General features: G+C 56.8%; 1 protein-coding gene across 2 annotated transcripts; it reads left to right on the top strand.

Moving 5' to 3' along the window:
* Nucleotides 1–262: 262 nt before the first annotated feature.
* CCM2L (CCM2 like scaffold protein) lies at nucleotides 263–11,206 on the top strand. 2 transcript variants are annotated; one of them, XM_040981663.1, is made up of 10 exons: nucleotides 263–292; nucleotides 2,024–2,194; nucleotides 3,387–3,470; nucleotides 3,568–3,751; nucleotides 4,282–4,757; nucleotides 7,215–7,350; nucleotides 8,568–8,631; nucleotides 9,458–9,584; nucleotides 10,063–10,201; nucleotides 10,905–11,206. In XM_040981663.1, the coding sequence occupies exons 1-10, from the start codon at nucleotides 263–265 to the stop codon at nucleotides 11,204–11,206; spliced, it is 1,713 nt and encodes a 570-aa protein (XP_040837597.1). The 2 variants fall into 2 exon arrangements, with proteins under 2 accessions (XP_040837597.1, XP_040837598.1); XM_040981664.1 differs by lacking the exon at nucleotides 8,568–8,631 and having other exon boundaries at nucleotides 10,905–11,024.
* Nucleotides 11,207–14,254: the final 3,048 nt, after the last annotated feature.

The raw sequence follows: 14,254 nt of genomic DNA, 5'->3' as shown, positions 1-14,254 counted from the left end.
CCACTATGGCAAAGGCCTTGAGACTTTCTCCCTAGCTGGAGGGTGGAGGGTCACCATGCTGGGTCCTCCAGCTACACTCTTACCCTCTACACACCACACACCACACACACACTACTACCACCACTATCAGATGGGAGGGACAGGAACTCCGGGGCTGGTGGAGTTTCCGACTAGGCAGGAAAAAGAACAAAGGGCTGGTGGGGGGGAGGCAGGGTAGGAGGGGTGGCCAGGAGGGCAGCAGGCGTAGAGAGGACACGGCACCATGGACTATGAAGTCAAGAAAGGGAAGAAGGTAGGTGGGAGCTGGGGACAGACGCATGGGGAAAGAAATGTCCCTGGAGCTGGCCAAGGGGCAAGCCTGGGAATGGGGGCAGCAGATGGCACCAACGCAGCCTTGCTTCTCCAGTGGGAAGGCCTGCCTGCCACTCGTGGGCAGCCTTACATGTGGGCTGTAAACACCCTGAGCTCTCCCTCCCAACTCTCGGTGGCCCCAGGCCGTTCGGCAGCAGGCGGATGGATAAGAACCTTCTCTGGAAAGCCACCAGATTGGAACATGCAGGTGGCCAAACCTCATCCCCCGTACTCCTGGGGGCCTCTGCCTGCACGTCCTACATAGAGGGGTAGACAGACACCCCACCACCCCTGACACAGGGGACCCAGCCAGGATGGTCCCGGGCTGGGAGTGTCTCTCTCCGGGCGTCCGAGTTTTGCAGCTGCTGCCCTAGCCATACCCTGCCTTCTGCATCTTTACATAGGGCCCAGCCCAGGAGTCCTTGTCCCCAAGTCCCTGGCTGCTGCCCCTTCCCAAGCCTCAGTTCCCCAGTCTGCTTCTCCAGACCTTTCACCAAGCTGTCTTTGAGGGCTCAGGGACTGTGGTTAGTTTCTTTTTCCTGTCCCCCAGCTTCCAGCCCCTACCTATCCTCACCGGCTCTTCTTCTAGACAGCCTGGGTCAGATCTGTTCTGAAAGGCGCCTGTGCGAGGGCGTATCGGGCTGGAGGCTCAGACAGCAGTGCGGCTAGAGGATGGCACCTCAAGAAGTTCAAGGACTGGGGTGCAAAAGGTTTTGGAAATTGACGCATAGGAAGGGGCTGTCTGCCAAGTTTCCAGAAGAGGTGCAGTAGGAGAGACCCTGCACAGAAGCCTGACATCCCAGAAACTCCCCCAGGCAGCCATTAAAGACAGCCAGGGTCGGGGGCTCTGAAAGGAGGTTCTCTGGCTGAATTACTACTGGACTCAACTCCCAGAGCCACATTCAGAGGGCCTGGGGTGGGGCCTGAGAACCTGCATTTCTCTCAAGATCCCAAGACCTTGTGTGTAGGACCAGTGGTCTAGAGTCTTGCTCAGGTCAGACTCTGTTGACATTCAGATTTTGCTGGTCTGGGTGGTGTTTACGTTTCCCTATTAATTATTTGTAACTTTTAAGGAAGCAGAGAGAATCACTGGTGCCCACCTCTCAGCCACACCAACCTTTAGGAGTTTATCTCCCCCAGCCTGGGTTCATCCTTTAGCCCTGGTTGGCAGGCCCACCCCATCCCCCGGGCATTTAGAATGTAGGTTCCAGAGCATGGCTGCCCAGGGCCAAGCGTCGGCTCCATGACTGCCAGCTGGTGACTTAATCAGCTTGTTCCCTCTCTTGTTGCGGCCTTCCGCACGAGTAACGGGGACACGGTGAGGGTCCGAGGGATTGAGGCACCTACCGGAGACAGGGATGGTGGAAGTCTCTCCCCGAAGCTTCCCTTTAGTGCCTTCTCTCTTGACCTTTCACCTACTTCGTGTTTAGGCTTTACCCCACTCCCTCATTAGCGCAGATTGGCTATAGCTGAGACCAGGTGCTTCTAGCCCCAGCCCACTGCCTGTAGTGCTCGGCTTAACGAGTGCTAGTCAACTCCTTAGCCCACAACACTCTCTGACAGTTTCCCCACCTGTAAAATGGAACTTGAGAGGATCAAGTGAGCCCTGGGGGTGCTCAGCAAAGACCCCAGTGATAACCCCATTACCCACCTCCACCACCAACCCTCCTAGGGCTTCGTGTCCCCTATCCGGAAACTCGTGTTCCCCAAGGCTGCTGAGCGCCGGGCGGCCTGTCGGACCAGTGTGAGCCGCCGGCCCCTGCACTCCCTGCCCCTCTACCCACCTGACTACCTCATCGACCCTCAGATTCTGCTGTGTGACTACTTGGAGAAAGAGGTCAAGGTGAGTGTGGGACAAGGGCAACCCTTGGGGTCAGGAGAGACCTTGCCTGTCCTTCCCTTCCCCTCCCCATCCTCCACATTGACCTGCCCTGCCTCACCCAGGGGAAGCTGCAGTTCCTGGGAAGAGGCCTAACCAGTAGGTTCCATTGACCAGGTCTCAGTGTTCCCATCTCAGGAAGGGGCTCAGACCCTCTGCCCAGGGGGAGCCTGGCTCGGAGAAGCCCTATCTTCCCAGGCTATCTTGGTGCAGTGGCTTCATGTGATTTCGACAGGGTCCCCGTTAAGGGCTCTGCCTCTGCCCAGGGCCATCCTTCTTTCTCATAAACATTTAGCCACATGGGGGCAGGGCTGTCAGTCTTAGCAAGCCAGGAGCCACCTGTTGGATCAGTTTGCCATCACCCAATCTGAAGCCAGGAGCTTCTGGGTCTCCTATGTGGGTGCAGGATCCCAAGGGTTTGGGCCATCTTCTGCTGCTTTCCCAGGCCACAGGCAGGGAGCTGGATGGGAAGCTGAGCAACTGGGACACGAAGTGGTGCCCATATGGGATCCCAGCACGTGGAGGTAGAGAATTCGGCTATTGAGCCATCGTGCCAGGTCCAAGTTCTGCCCTTTGTAATCATACAATCCTGGAAACACTTTTTCCAACAAGCTGAGTTGTACGTTGGTTCTTCTCACGCACAAAGCAGAAATGAATGAGTGGAACAGAAGTACGCAGAACCGTGGCTTCTGTTAAGAGCTTCATAAAACCGTTGGACTACATTATAAGCTCAGATGTTTCCACATGGTCCTGGCAGAGCTGTGATCGTGGGGAGGCCAGGGTGACTTCTTCTTCTTTTTTTTAAAGATTTATTTATTTATTTATTTATTTATTTGCAAGTCAGATATACAGAAAGGGGGAGATACAGAGAGGATCTTCTGTCCTCTGATTCACTCCTCAAGTGGCTGCAATTCCTGACCTGATCCAAAGCCAGGCGTCAGGAGCTTCTTCAGGGTCTGCCACCTGGATGGACCATCCTGGACAGGGCGCTGGATGAAAGCAGGGAGCTGAATGGGAAGCAGGGTGCTGAGATTAGAACCGGCACCCATATGGGATCCTGGAGTGTGCAAAGCGAGGACTTTAGCTGCTAGGCTACCGTGTCGGGCCCACCAGGGTGACTTTTTTGCACCCTTCTCCCACTTTCTGTCCCATCCAGTTTCTGGGCCACCTCACCTGGGTGACTTCCTCTCTGAATCCTTCCAGTCGGGATGAGCTCCTGCAGCTGCTGGACACGGCCAGGGTGAGGCTCTGGGGAGGGAGGGCAGATTCCTGCCCCTTCTCCCTCTCTTTAGGGGGGAAGGGTAAAGAGACCTGCCCTGCCCTGCCCCGGCCCGCAGCAGCTGAAGGAGCTGCCGCTGAAGACCACGGCCGAGCAGGACAGCATCCTGAGCCTCTCGGCCCGCTGCCTGCTGCTCACCTGGAGAGACAATGAGGAGCTCATCCTGCGGATCCCCACACACGAGATCGCTGCTGCCTCCTACCTGCAGGACGACGCGCTGCACCTGCTAGTGCTTAAGACAGGTACTGCCCGCGGTCAGCAGAAAGAGGAAGTGACCTGCGGCAGGGCGGGGTCCTCCCACTGGGAGAGGAGGTGATGGAAAAGGCCTGACCTCACTCCCTGAGACGAGCGCGCACTGGCTGAAAAAAAAAAAAAGATGTGTGAGGTTGAGGGCTGACCCTCTGTACCGAGGCCAGATGCTAGGCATGCAGGGAGTGGGGCCCATGCTAGGTGTCCCTTAGAGGCAGAGTCTGGCCTAGGAAGCGTCGGGTATAAGGGCTACAGAGGGAGGTGACAGTCTGGCCACCACCCTCAGGTTAGAGGGCAGTCCGTGGCCAGGAGTCCAGGGGTGAGGTGGGAAGTACCTGGCCACCGAGTAACCACAGTTAGACACCGAGTCTGGGAAGTGAAGGCTCAGAAGGCATGGCCACTTCGGCCTGAGGCTGGGGGTGGGTCGGATCCTCCAGGTGACCTCAGGAGCCGTCTCAGTCCCTATCTCCTGATCCCGACGTAGTTCATGCACCCCAGCCCCTTCTCCCCCGACCTCTCCTAGGTCTGGGCGTGGATCCAGTGCCAGCCGGCGTGGACGCCAGCCCCGGCGGCGCGGGACGTGACCCGGGTCCACCTGGCGCAGTGTCCGAGAAGCGGCGGGTGGGCACCGCCGAGCGGCGCCACACCATCTGCAGCCTGGACTGGCGCGTGGCCTGGGGAGGGGGCGCGGGCGCCGAGGCCCGGGCGGCCGCGGGCGGAGGGGGCGGCGGCGGCAGCCTGGAGCGGCAGCGAGCCGGGCCGCGCGCGTCCGGCAGCTGGGAGCGGCGGCAGACGTTCAGCGGCAGCTGGGAGCGGCGGCACGCGGGCGGCGGCGGCGGTGGCACGGGCAAGCCCGGAGGCAGCTGGGAGCGCAGACAGGCGGGCAGCGGCGTCGGTGGCAGCTGGGAGCGGCGCCATCCGGGACCCAACCCTCTGGATCCTCAGAACCCCAGCCCCGATGCCTACTGCAACCTGGTTATCCTGGCTGTGGCCAATAGAGTGAGTGCGACACCACGCCCCTCCGCCTTACCCAAGTGATGGACACTTGGCAAGAAGCAGCTGGTGGAAACCTGGGAGCTGGGAGCAGGTGTTTTTGGTAATTAAGGTGGCCCCAGGACAAGAGCCTCATTACACACCTCTGGTGAGAATGGTGGCTCTGCTCACTCTAGCCGTGCTGGGCACTGGGTTGTGAGCTGAGCACTGGGTTGGTACTGTCTGGCAGGCCCCTTGGAGCCACACCTCCAGATCTGTAAGGAACCAGTGCTGGGCACACCACAAGGCACTGGTCTGGGGGGCAAGTGGACACTGGGGCCCCACAGCTGACCCCTGGCCCTGCTTGCTTGGCATCCGGTTCCCCACATCCTTTCTGGTCTCCCTCAGCAGCTGGGTCCTCCCCTTCTCCACAGCCTCTTAGAGTTAGGGTACCCTGGCCTTCACCCCTGACCCTCTTCCTTCTGGTGTCAGCCCTATATTCTGGCTGCCATCCACTCACATAGCCTTAAAATCACCTGTCACCTGATCCACTCTCAGCCCCTAACAGGTCCAGAGCTGAGCCCGGAAGCTCCGCCCTCAAACCTGCTGTTATCATTCCCTTGCCTTCCCCATGTCTCTCTCTCTCTCTTTTTAAAAGATTTATTTTATTTTTGTTGGAAAGTCAAATATATAGAGAGGAGGAGAAACAGAGAGGAAGATCTTCCATCCGTTGATTCACTCCCCAAGTGGTCGCAATGGCTGGGGGTGCACCAATCCGAAGCCAGGAGCCTCTTCCTGGTCTCCCACACGGGTGCAGGGTCCCAAGGCTTTGGGCCGTCCTCAGCTGCTTTCCCAGGCCACAAGCAGGGCTGCCAGGATTAGAAATGGTGCCCATGGGATCCTAGAGTGTGCAAGGTGAGGACTTTAGTCACTAGGCTACCATGCCGCACCCCCCTCCCCTCCATGTCTCTTAACAGCAGGGTCGTCCTTGCGTGGCTGTGGTTAAAGTTTGTAATGAATCTACTACCACTCCTGTCTCACTCATACCACACCCCATATCCACTTTGTCAATAACTGTTTTCAAATGCAACCAAATCACTTTTCCCCACCCCCACTGTCCCCAGCCAGGTTCATGTGCCCCCTCTGGCCCCCTCTGGGTCACACAGTCTCCCTCCCAGTCTGCTCATTCTGCATAGTCAACAATTCCTGCTCACGCCTAAGGCACATCCAACGCACCCCTCCAAGTCTGCCGGTGCACCCCTTCACTCAGGGGGACTCCCGAGGCCAGCCAAGCTGCAGCCACCCCCACCCCACCTCCGCTCCAGCTCACTCTGGGTCCTCCTCTGCCCACTTCCACTACCCCACCCCAGCCAGGCTGGCCTCCTCCTAGGGTGCAGAATGTCTATGTGTTCCAGTACACCTTGCCCAGGGCCCAGTCAACTGTTAGTTGACAGCTTGTGACAGGGACCCGGAGGAAAACCAGCAGATTTCCGTGCCAGTGAGGGGGTGGGGAGAGGTGTCTCTAACAGGGAAGTGAGTCTATAGCATTTAAACAGGACCCTGCAGACAGGGGAGGGGTCAGCAGAGCCTGGGGGGTCGGATGCCAGACATAGTGGGTCTCACTTGCACTGCCGAGCCACGAGCACTCTGCCAAGCCAGCCCAGCACCTGCCACCCAAGAGGATAAAGCAAGAAAATAAATGGTGACTTTCTTGCGGGGTAGGAACTTCTGCCATCCTATGTGAGGCATGGCAATCCCAAGACGGGCATAGGAGATAGTCATAAAACCAGGCTGTCGATGGATATGCTAACATGAGTCTGCTGCATGAGCCTAGGCGAGTCACTCACCCTCTCTGAGTGAGGCTCCCCTCTGCTCTGCTGGACCTGTGGGGTCTCTGTAAGCATCTGACCTGGGTGGGATGCTCAGTGAATCCCACCAGCCCAAGTGCTCGTCCCCCGTGGAGCTGGGAGCACCATTGTTCTCTCTTGTGGAGGGACACAAAGAAGTGAATTTATCTTGAAATTTGCCTCAAGATAGTTTCACCCAAGAGCCTAAACTCCTTCTGCCAGAGACGGAAGCTTAGGTGGCCACCCCGGTTTCCCAGGGACCGGAAGGAAGCTCCTATGGAGAGACACCATCCAGGAGGACTAAGATGAGCCTGAAGTTTTATTTCCTCCTCCTCGGCCTCAGGAATTCAAGCGCTGGCGACCCTCCTTCCCAGGTCCTCAGCTTCCACGTGTTCACTTTAGGATTTAGATAAGCCTCAGGAGGCTCTAGGTACCTCGCCATACCTAATGTGGGGTGCATTGTCGGGGCCGAGGAATCAGAGCTGTCGCAGGGCTGTGTAAAGGAGCACCAAGCCCCGGAGAGCAGGCACGGGGTTATGATGGGAACTAACTCCCATAGGTGGCTGAGTGTGCATGGGGGGGGAGGCGGGGAACCAAGTCGGTGCGGGCTTGACCTTGTCCCCCTTCCCTGGGCCAGGATGCCGCCGAGGAGTCCTGTGCCCTCATATGCCAGGTCTTCCAGATCATCTATGGGGACCAGAGCATCGAGTGCGTGGACCGGGCTGGCTACCACTACACGTCCACGCCGGAACGGCCGTGGCTCTGCAGCCGCAGTGAGTACCGAGTCCTGCCCTCTGCCCTCAGGGACCTTGACCTACAGCTGACACCCACTGCTAGCTCCCACACTGACCTCACACCAGCTTCCTGAAGACAGGTGAATGCTGAAATGCAAGCACCTATATTGGATGCTTCCTATGACGACCCCAGATCAGAGTCAGCATTGGCACAGCCATCCTGGGAGGCAGCCAGGAGATGAGATGGTCAGCAAAGGCTGCTAAGGGGCACTGGTTGTTCCCCAGGGGTTTGCTTCATCCTCACAGCATGCTAGTCTGTTCCACGGGTCCCCTGTATCCCCTGAGGCCACAGATAGGGGAAAGAACCCTGAGGCCTTAGGATCCAAAATCACCAGGCTCAGAAGAATCGACACATTGTTCAAGGTCAGATTGTAACCCAGGTGTGTCTGGGTACAATGGCTCTAACCGCAATATGCTGCCTTCAAGGCCAGTGGGGGAGAGATTCCCTCCATCACAGCCCCCCACTGGCCTGGCCGCCTGGCCATAACAAGCTCTTGTCCCCCCCCCTTAGGCCTTCCCACCTATACAGCATGGAGAGGGCTGGAGGGAAGTAGGGAAGAGTTAGGGACCCCCTGGGGGTGACAGGCAAATGAGTGATGTTGTTCGGCCACTATCATTTGCTGAGTATCTACCATATTGCAACCAATTGCTAGTCTCCAGGCAAGTGACCCAGCCACAATCCTGTCCTTAGCAAACTGGTACACTAGGCCAGCAGGTAACAATTAAACCCTTAACAAACAAGCATGTCATCATGGGCTAGGCCGCGGGAGCTTCCCAGGGACTGGCCTCACCAGAGGAATCAGGGCATGGCAGTGACCTGAGCAAGCCAAGATGAGAAGGTCAAGGCTGGCACCTGTACATACGGGGAGATGGCCAGGGGAAAGACAGACTGCTTTCTCATGAAGATGTTGAGTTCCTTCCCTCTCATACACAAAATGCTCTTGTCTGGCCTCTAGCACATGCCACTTTTGAGACACACCCTCACCTGGTCCTTCCTCCGTTTTCTCGAGGCCCCATGAGCAGGCAGGTGGCTCAGTTCTGGCCCCGGGGGGAAGTTGCCCATGTCGGCTGTGCTGGTACAGGAGATGGGAGGCAGGCATAGGTCTCCTTGCAAAGGCCAAACTTGTGGCTCTGGGAGCTGGAGGCGCTAGCCTTGCTGTGTTGGCCTTGATGGCACCTCTGTCTGCCACTCACAGGTGACAGCTGCCGCACGGATGGGACATACGCCTACGACGCCGACTTCAGCTGCTGCAGCTCATTGTAGGTGCTGCCCCCAGGTCCTGCACTCACAGTCCTGCTAACAAGGGGAGGACAGTGGGACCTAGGCTGGCCTCGTGCCATGACCCTGGGCACTGCGCTAGCGAGGGGACCCCTGAGGGACCAGAGCAGGGAACCTGGTGCTGGGTCCACACAGCCTGATCACCGGGCACAGGGGCCTCAGAGTCAAAATTGCAGCTGATTCAAGAAATGACTCAGGCCATCTATGACAGTTGAACACAGGCAGGCATGAGGTCACCAGGCACTCACGGTAACACACACTACAGGAAGCAAGGGGGTTGTCAGTGTCAGGGGCCAAGGGAGACCCCACCATCCCTGGGGAGCTGGGAGTTTGATGCTTGGGCCCCACACCTCCAGGATGAAACGGGCAAGAGCGTGCCAAATAGAGGAATAGCATGTGCTGTGTCCCCTGCAGGACGATAGGTGGCCAGCTGTGGGCATGGGGGAGGCTGTTTCGGCAGGGCAAGGCCTTGTGTGTTGTGGATATCTTGCAGTCTTCGAAAGCACATAGCAGGGTCTAGCCCAGTCTGATGGCGACATTCAGGACATGATGGACAAGAGTTAGTTTCAGCAACAGGTAAGAGGAGAGAGGCATTCTGGGTAAAGGGAGAGCATCGGCAGAGACCCGGAGGTGAGGAGGCAGGTAGGCCACTGGAAGGAGCAGGTGGTGGAGACAATGAGAGAGCAGGCCTGCAGAGTGGCCAGGGACTTCAGGGAGCCAGACTAGGAGGGACACCCACCTTCAGCCCGGCCAGGCCGAGGAGCTGGAGCATGGTGAACCAAGACTCCTTCCCTCCTGTGCCTGCAGCAATGGCTCCCAGGACACATTTGAAGCATGTTACAGTGGCACGTCCACGCCTTCTTTCCACGGCTCCCACTGCAGCAGCGACCACAGCGGCCTGGGCCTGGAGCAGCTGCAGGACTACATGGTCACGGTGAGAGGAGCAGGCTGGGAAGCGGCCCTAGCTAGAGGCCCTGAAGCTGGGATAAAGCTGGGTGCATTCTCAGGCATCAAACATTGTCCTGGGCAAACCAGAGCCTAGCACTGCAGCAGTCAGGGCAGAAAAGGAGGTTAGCAGGCCAGAGGACTTGAGGGACGGCAGCTGCATTCATTGAGCACCTGCTGTCTACAGTGAGGCCCTGTCCAAGCACCTATCACTTCACCTGGTCTCTCTCAACAGCCCCAGGTGGGCCCAGGAGCACAGAACTGCCCAGGGACTGGGCCAGGAGTTGAACTCAGGCAGCTGGAGTCTACCTCCCTGTGGGCCTGGATGTCCCTCGAGCAGGCCATAGGCACATTTTCAGAGGACAGGGCTACAGATGTGCCCTTCATGGTGTGGGATGGGGGTGGCAGCTCCGGGTCCTGTGGGCAGAGATCAGGCATGTTGACCTGCAGCCGCGGGGCGTCCACAGCTGCGGAGCAAACTGGGGCCCCCGGAGATCCAGCAGTTCGCTATTCTGCTGCGGGAGTACCGGCTGGGGCTGCCCATCCAGGACTACTGCGCCGGCCTGCTTAAGCTCTACGGGGAGCGACGCAAGTTCCTCCTACTCGGTGAGTCATCCCCTCTGCATCCCCCCAGCAAGGAACCCCTCCTGGGTTCAGACAGTGTACCATCAACCTCCGCCATGGCCAAGGCCATGAGGTTCCTGGCGCAGACAAGGAGGCCAAGGTGCATAGATTAGATTAGAACCAAGCCAGGACACAGAGCTCCTCTCTCTGTCTCACCCCAGGAGGAGGCCAAGGCTCAGAGAGGCTGAGGAACTGGCCGTAGGCACACAGCCAACAAGCCCAGAATAGCCAAAGTCCTAGGCAGCCCCCACATCAGCCAGGAACCTGTCTACAGGAAGTAGATGACCACATTATTAGTCCATCCCAAGCCCGGGGCAGCCAAGCAGAACCCCAGGTCCCACTGGCTGCCGAGCAGGTATGGAGTAAGGTTTGTGGGTAGTGCTCAGGCTCAGTACCTTGTTACCCAACCTGCACCTGTACCTGTGGCGGCACAGGTGCAGTCACTCCTGCCGCCACATGATGACAGCCTGGGGTAGTTTTTGGGTACAGCTCACACCACACCGTCAACTAGGCGCAGGTGTAAGGAGATGGCGAAGCAGCTCAGAGGGGTGGGGGCGGAGATTTCCACCCAGTGAAACGCAGGAATGCAGCCACACAGCCAAGCTGGAGGGCCGTGATGGGTGGGGTGGCCGGAGGGTCAGGGGGCAGGAGACCCCAGGGAACGAGCCTGCCCTGCGGCCTGCAGGGATGCGGCCCTTCATCCCCGACCAGGACATCGGCTACTTCGAGGGCTTCCTGGAGGGCGTGGGCATCCGCGAGGGCGGCATCCTCACCGACAGCTTCGGCCGCATCAAGCGGAGCATGAGCTCCACGTCGGCATCGGCCGTGCGCAGCTACCACGACGCGGCGCGGCCGCCCGAGGCGCAGACCTTCCACCGGCTGCTGGCCGACATCACGCACGACATCGAGGCGCTGGCCCCCGACGACGAGGACGAGGACGAGGAAGCCCAGGGCGAGGGCGACGCGGCCGAGGACAACTACCTGTAGCCTCCCGTCCACGTAGATAGCCCGGAAGAGGAGTGGTCCTGACGCCTGCCCGTCTTGGAGTCATCATGGTCCCCACGTTCCTCTCCAGCTGGGAGCTGGAGTTCAGGTACATGCAGTGCCAAGAGTGTCCTGCAGAGGGCGAGCGAGGCCGGACCTTAACAGCCTGGGCTGCGGCCTGGGCAGCGTTCGCGGGTTCCTCTGCCCAGCCCTTGTGCAGAGCCGGGAACCCCAAGGTAATCCCATTATTACAGAACCCCCGCATATCTTCCTGGAAGCCCAGGGAGAGGGCTGAAGAGCAGGTTGTAGCTGCTGGCAAATGGAGAAAAGAATTCCCAGGGCAGATATCCCCTTATCTAAATTTTAGGAGAGAACTTTAAAAAGTTTGTGAACAATAGAATTTAAAAATGAATTTATTCTGCTGTGGGAGGATTTTGAAATCCTTGCATGGTCTTTGGAAAATACACATTTCCCCTGAACTCTGCAGATCTCATGCACATAGATTAAAATAAGAATCTCTTGTGCACCAAAGTAAACTTAATCATTCTATTTTCCATCAACTTTTTCAAGAACCTTCCTGGGAGACTGGAAAACTCAAGTTCAAGAGTAGAGGAAAGGACTTGAGGGGCGATTCCAGGGAGACACTGCCCAGCATAAATAGGTCTCCCTTGCAGCTGATGGGAGTCGTGTCATCAGTGTGGGGACGGCCTGACTTGGAGGGCGACTGGGGAACCTGGGCTTGACCCCACGGAGCTCAGAGCCTGTATGTGCTCAGCACAGTTCTGGCCATTGCAGCCGCTTTGGGAGTAGACCAGCAGATGGAAAATCTTCCTCTCTCTCTCTCCTTCTCTCTATAATCTGACTTTCCAATAAAAATGAAGAAATCTTTGAAAAAAAAAATTTACGGATGAATCCCTTGTGGATGTTGATATTGCCTAACTGTTGTTCTTCCTGGGTTAGTTTATCTGTAGAAGATTCTCCCACTTAAGCATGCAGTGGAATCTCCTGGAAGGTTGGTTGAAACACAGATTGTCTCTCATTTCTGACTCAACAGAACAAGAGGTGTGGTGAGGGAGGATGAGAATTTGCATTCCTAACTCGTAGCCAGGTGATGCTGATGGTCCAGGGACCACACTTGGAGAGCCACCAGTCCGTGGTGACTTCAGCTGGGCACATCCCTTCTTTCTGATGCTCTCTGACTTGCTGTTAATTTCATAGAGCAGGGAGCTGGGGCTCTGTGTGGTCCACAGTCACGTAGAGAGCTGGTGTTCGGACTCACACCACCTGACTCCAGCGTCTTTGCTCCTGGCTGCTCCACTCTGCCATCACCCGGCCTTTAGGATGTAGTGATGGTAATTGGAGGTTAGCGGGATCTGTCCCCGAGGGGGCTGCTACACAGTGGGAAATTGGTTGGGTAGAGGCAGGTGCCACAGAAGGAGGGACCCCTCTTAAGAGATGGGGGCCTGTGAGCGCATGGGGAGTCCAGTGAGAAATCCTAGGCCCTTCTTACCCCATCATTCTGGCTGTGAGGCAACTTCCCTCACACCCAAGGAAGTCCCCACCCACCCCGGAAACACCATCTTACCAAGGCTGTGTAACCCCTGGGCTCCCGAGACCCAGAGTGCTCTAAGTGCTTGGGTGGCCCTAAGCTGAGCTTAGGGCTTCTGGCCACACTTCCTCCCATGACATCCGGAGACCCTGCCAGGGCTGTTTCCCACCACAGTTCCATTCCTAGCACAGCAAAAAGGGGAAACCCCCTGGCTGCAGGCCTGCTGGCTCCCAAGGACTTCTGGGGCAGCACAATCGTGGGACTTCCTCCTCAGCCGGGACCCCCAAGGCCAGGCCTGACCAAAGGGTGCTCCCTCCTGGAGGCTTCTCCCATTTGGGGCCCTCTACTCCCCCACCTCACCCAAGCTTCTAATCTCAGTGACCAAAAGTTGACAGTTCTTCTGACGGAGTGGTGGGGAGGCTTCTGGTCCCTGGTTTGCCAGCTACCTCCATTACCTCAGATGAAGGTCAAAGGTCTCTCCGAACCAGGCCAGCCTCTCTTTCCCCTCTGCCCTTTCTAGAAGGGGTGAATTCATTGCCTTCTGTGGCAGCTCCTTCCATCCAGATTTGGAGCTGACAATCAGCTCTGTGCCTTCCATTTGGGTGGCAGGGACAAAGCACTTCAATATCTTCTGCTGGTTTCCCGGGCACATTGGCAAGGGATAAGAAGTAGAGCAGTCGGGTTTGAACCAGTGCCCATATGGGATACTGACATTGTAAGTGGTGGCTTAACCGGATACACTACAACTCTGGCTCCTTCCCTGCTTTTCCACTGCCCCCGCCCTCCACCCTGCCCAGGCTAGTGCTACCATCCAGAGCTCTACATAGTTCAGCCCTTGGCCAGTGTAGCAGAAAATGGTGCGACCTGCAGAAACCTCTCATTTCTGTCTAATTAGCCTGCTTATATTGAAACAAAACAAATCAGTCTTGGGCCCAATGTAATGACTCAGTTGTCTAGTTTTCTACCTCTAAGCACCTTCTAAGGGTCCCCTTATGGACACCAATTCATGTCCCAGCTGCTCCACTTCCTGTCTAACTCCCTGCTTGTGACCCAGAAAAACAGCAGAGGAAGGTCCAAAGCCTTGGGACCCTGCACCCACGTGGGAGACCCAAAGAATCTCCTGGCTCCTGGTTTTGGATCAGCTCGGCTCCAGCCATTGTAGTCACTTGGAGAGTGAAGAGAAATATGGAAGATTTTTTTCTATGTTTCTTCTCTATAAATCTGCCTTTCCAGTGAAAACTAAATAATGAATTTTAAAAAGTTGGTCTTACAGGAGGGAAAAAAAGACTGAAACATGTGTTCCACCCACCTCCTTCCACCATACAGGACCCTCCCCATCCTAATCAGAGACCCACGTGGGCGTGCGTGCCTGCCAACTATGTAAATAATATTAAAAATAAAATTTTAAAAAGAAAAAAATGACAATTGGAAAAGCATTTCCAATAAAAATTATTTATATATATAAAAAATCGCTCTTGAAGCTTTTATGAGGCAGGGCTGGT

This window comes from Ochotona curzoniae, unplaced genomic scaffold (genome assembly GCF_017591425.1).
Source record: "Ochotona curzoniae isolate NIBS_2020 unplaced genomic scaffold, NIBS_Ocur_1.0 contig_3520, whole genome shotgun sequence".
NCBI classification, from domain to species: domain Eukaryota; kingdom Metazoa; phylum Chordata; class Mammalia; order Lagomorpha; family Ochotonidae; genus Ochotona; species Ochotona curzoniae.
The sequence above is the reverse complement of the archived record's forward strand: the minus strand, read 5'-3'. Positions and strand labels throughout refer to the sequence as shown.

Coding starts and splice junctions, on each gene's coding strand:
- CCM2L (XM_040981663.1), top strand. CDS start 263: ATGGACTATGAAGTCAAGAAAGGGAAGAAG. Junction 2,195..3,386: donor ACTTGGAGAAAGAGGTCAAG/GTGAGTGTGGGA, acceptor TGTCCCATCCAG/TTTCTGGGCCACCTCACCTG. Junction 8,632..9,457: donor TTCAGCTGCTGCAGCTCATT/GTAGGTGCTGCC, acceptor CTGTGCCTGCAG/CAATGGCTCCCAGGACACAT.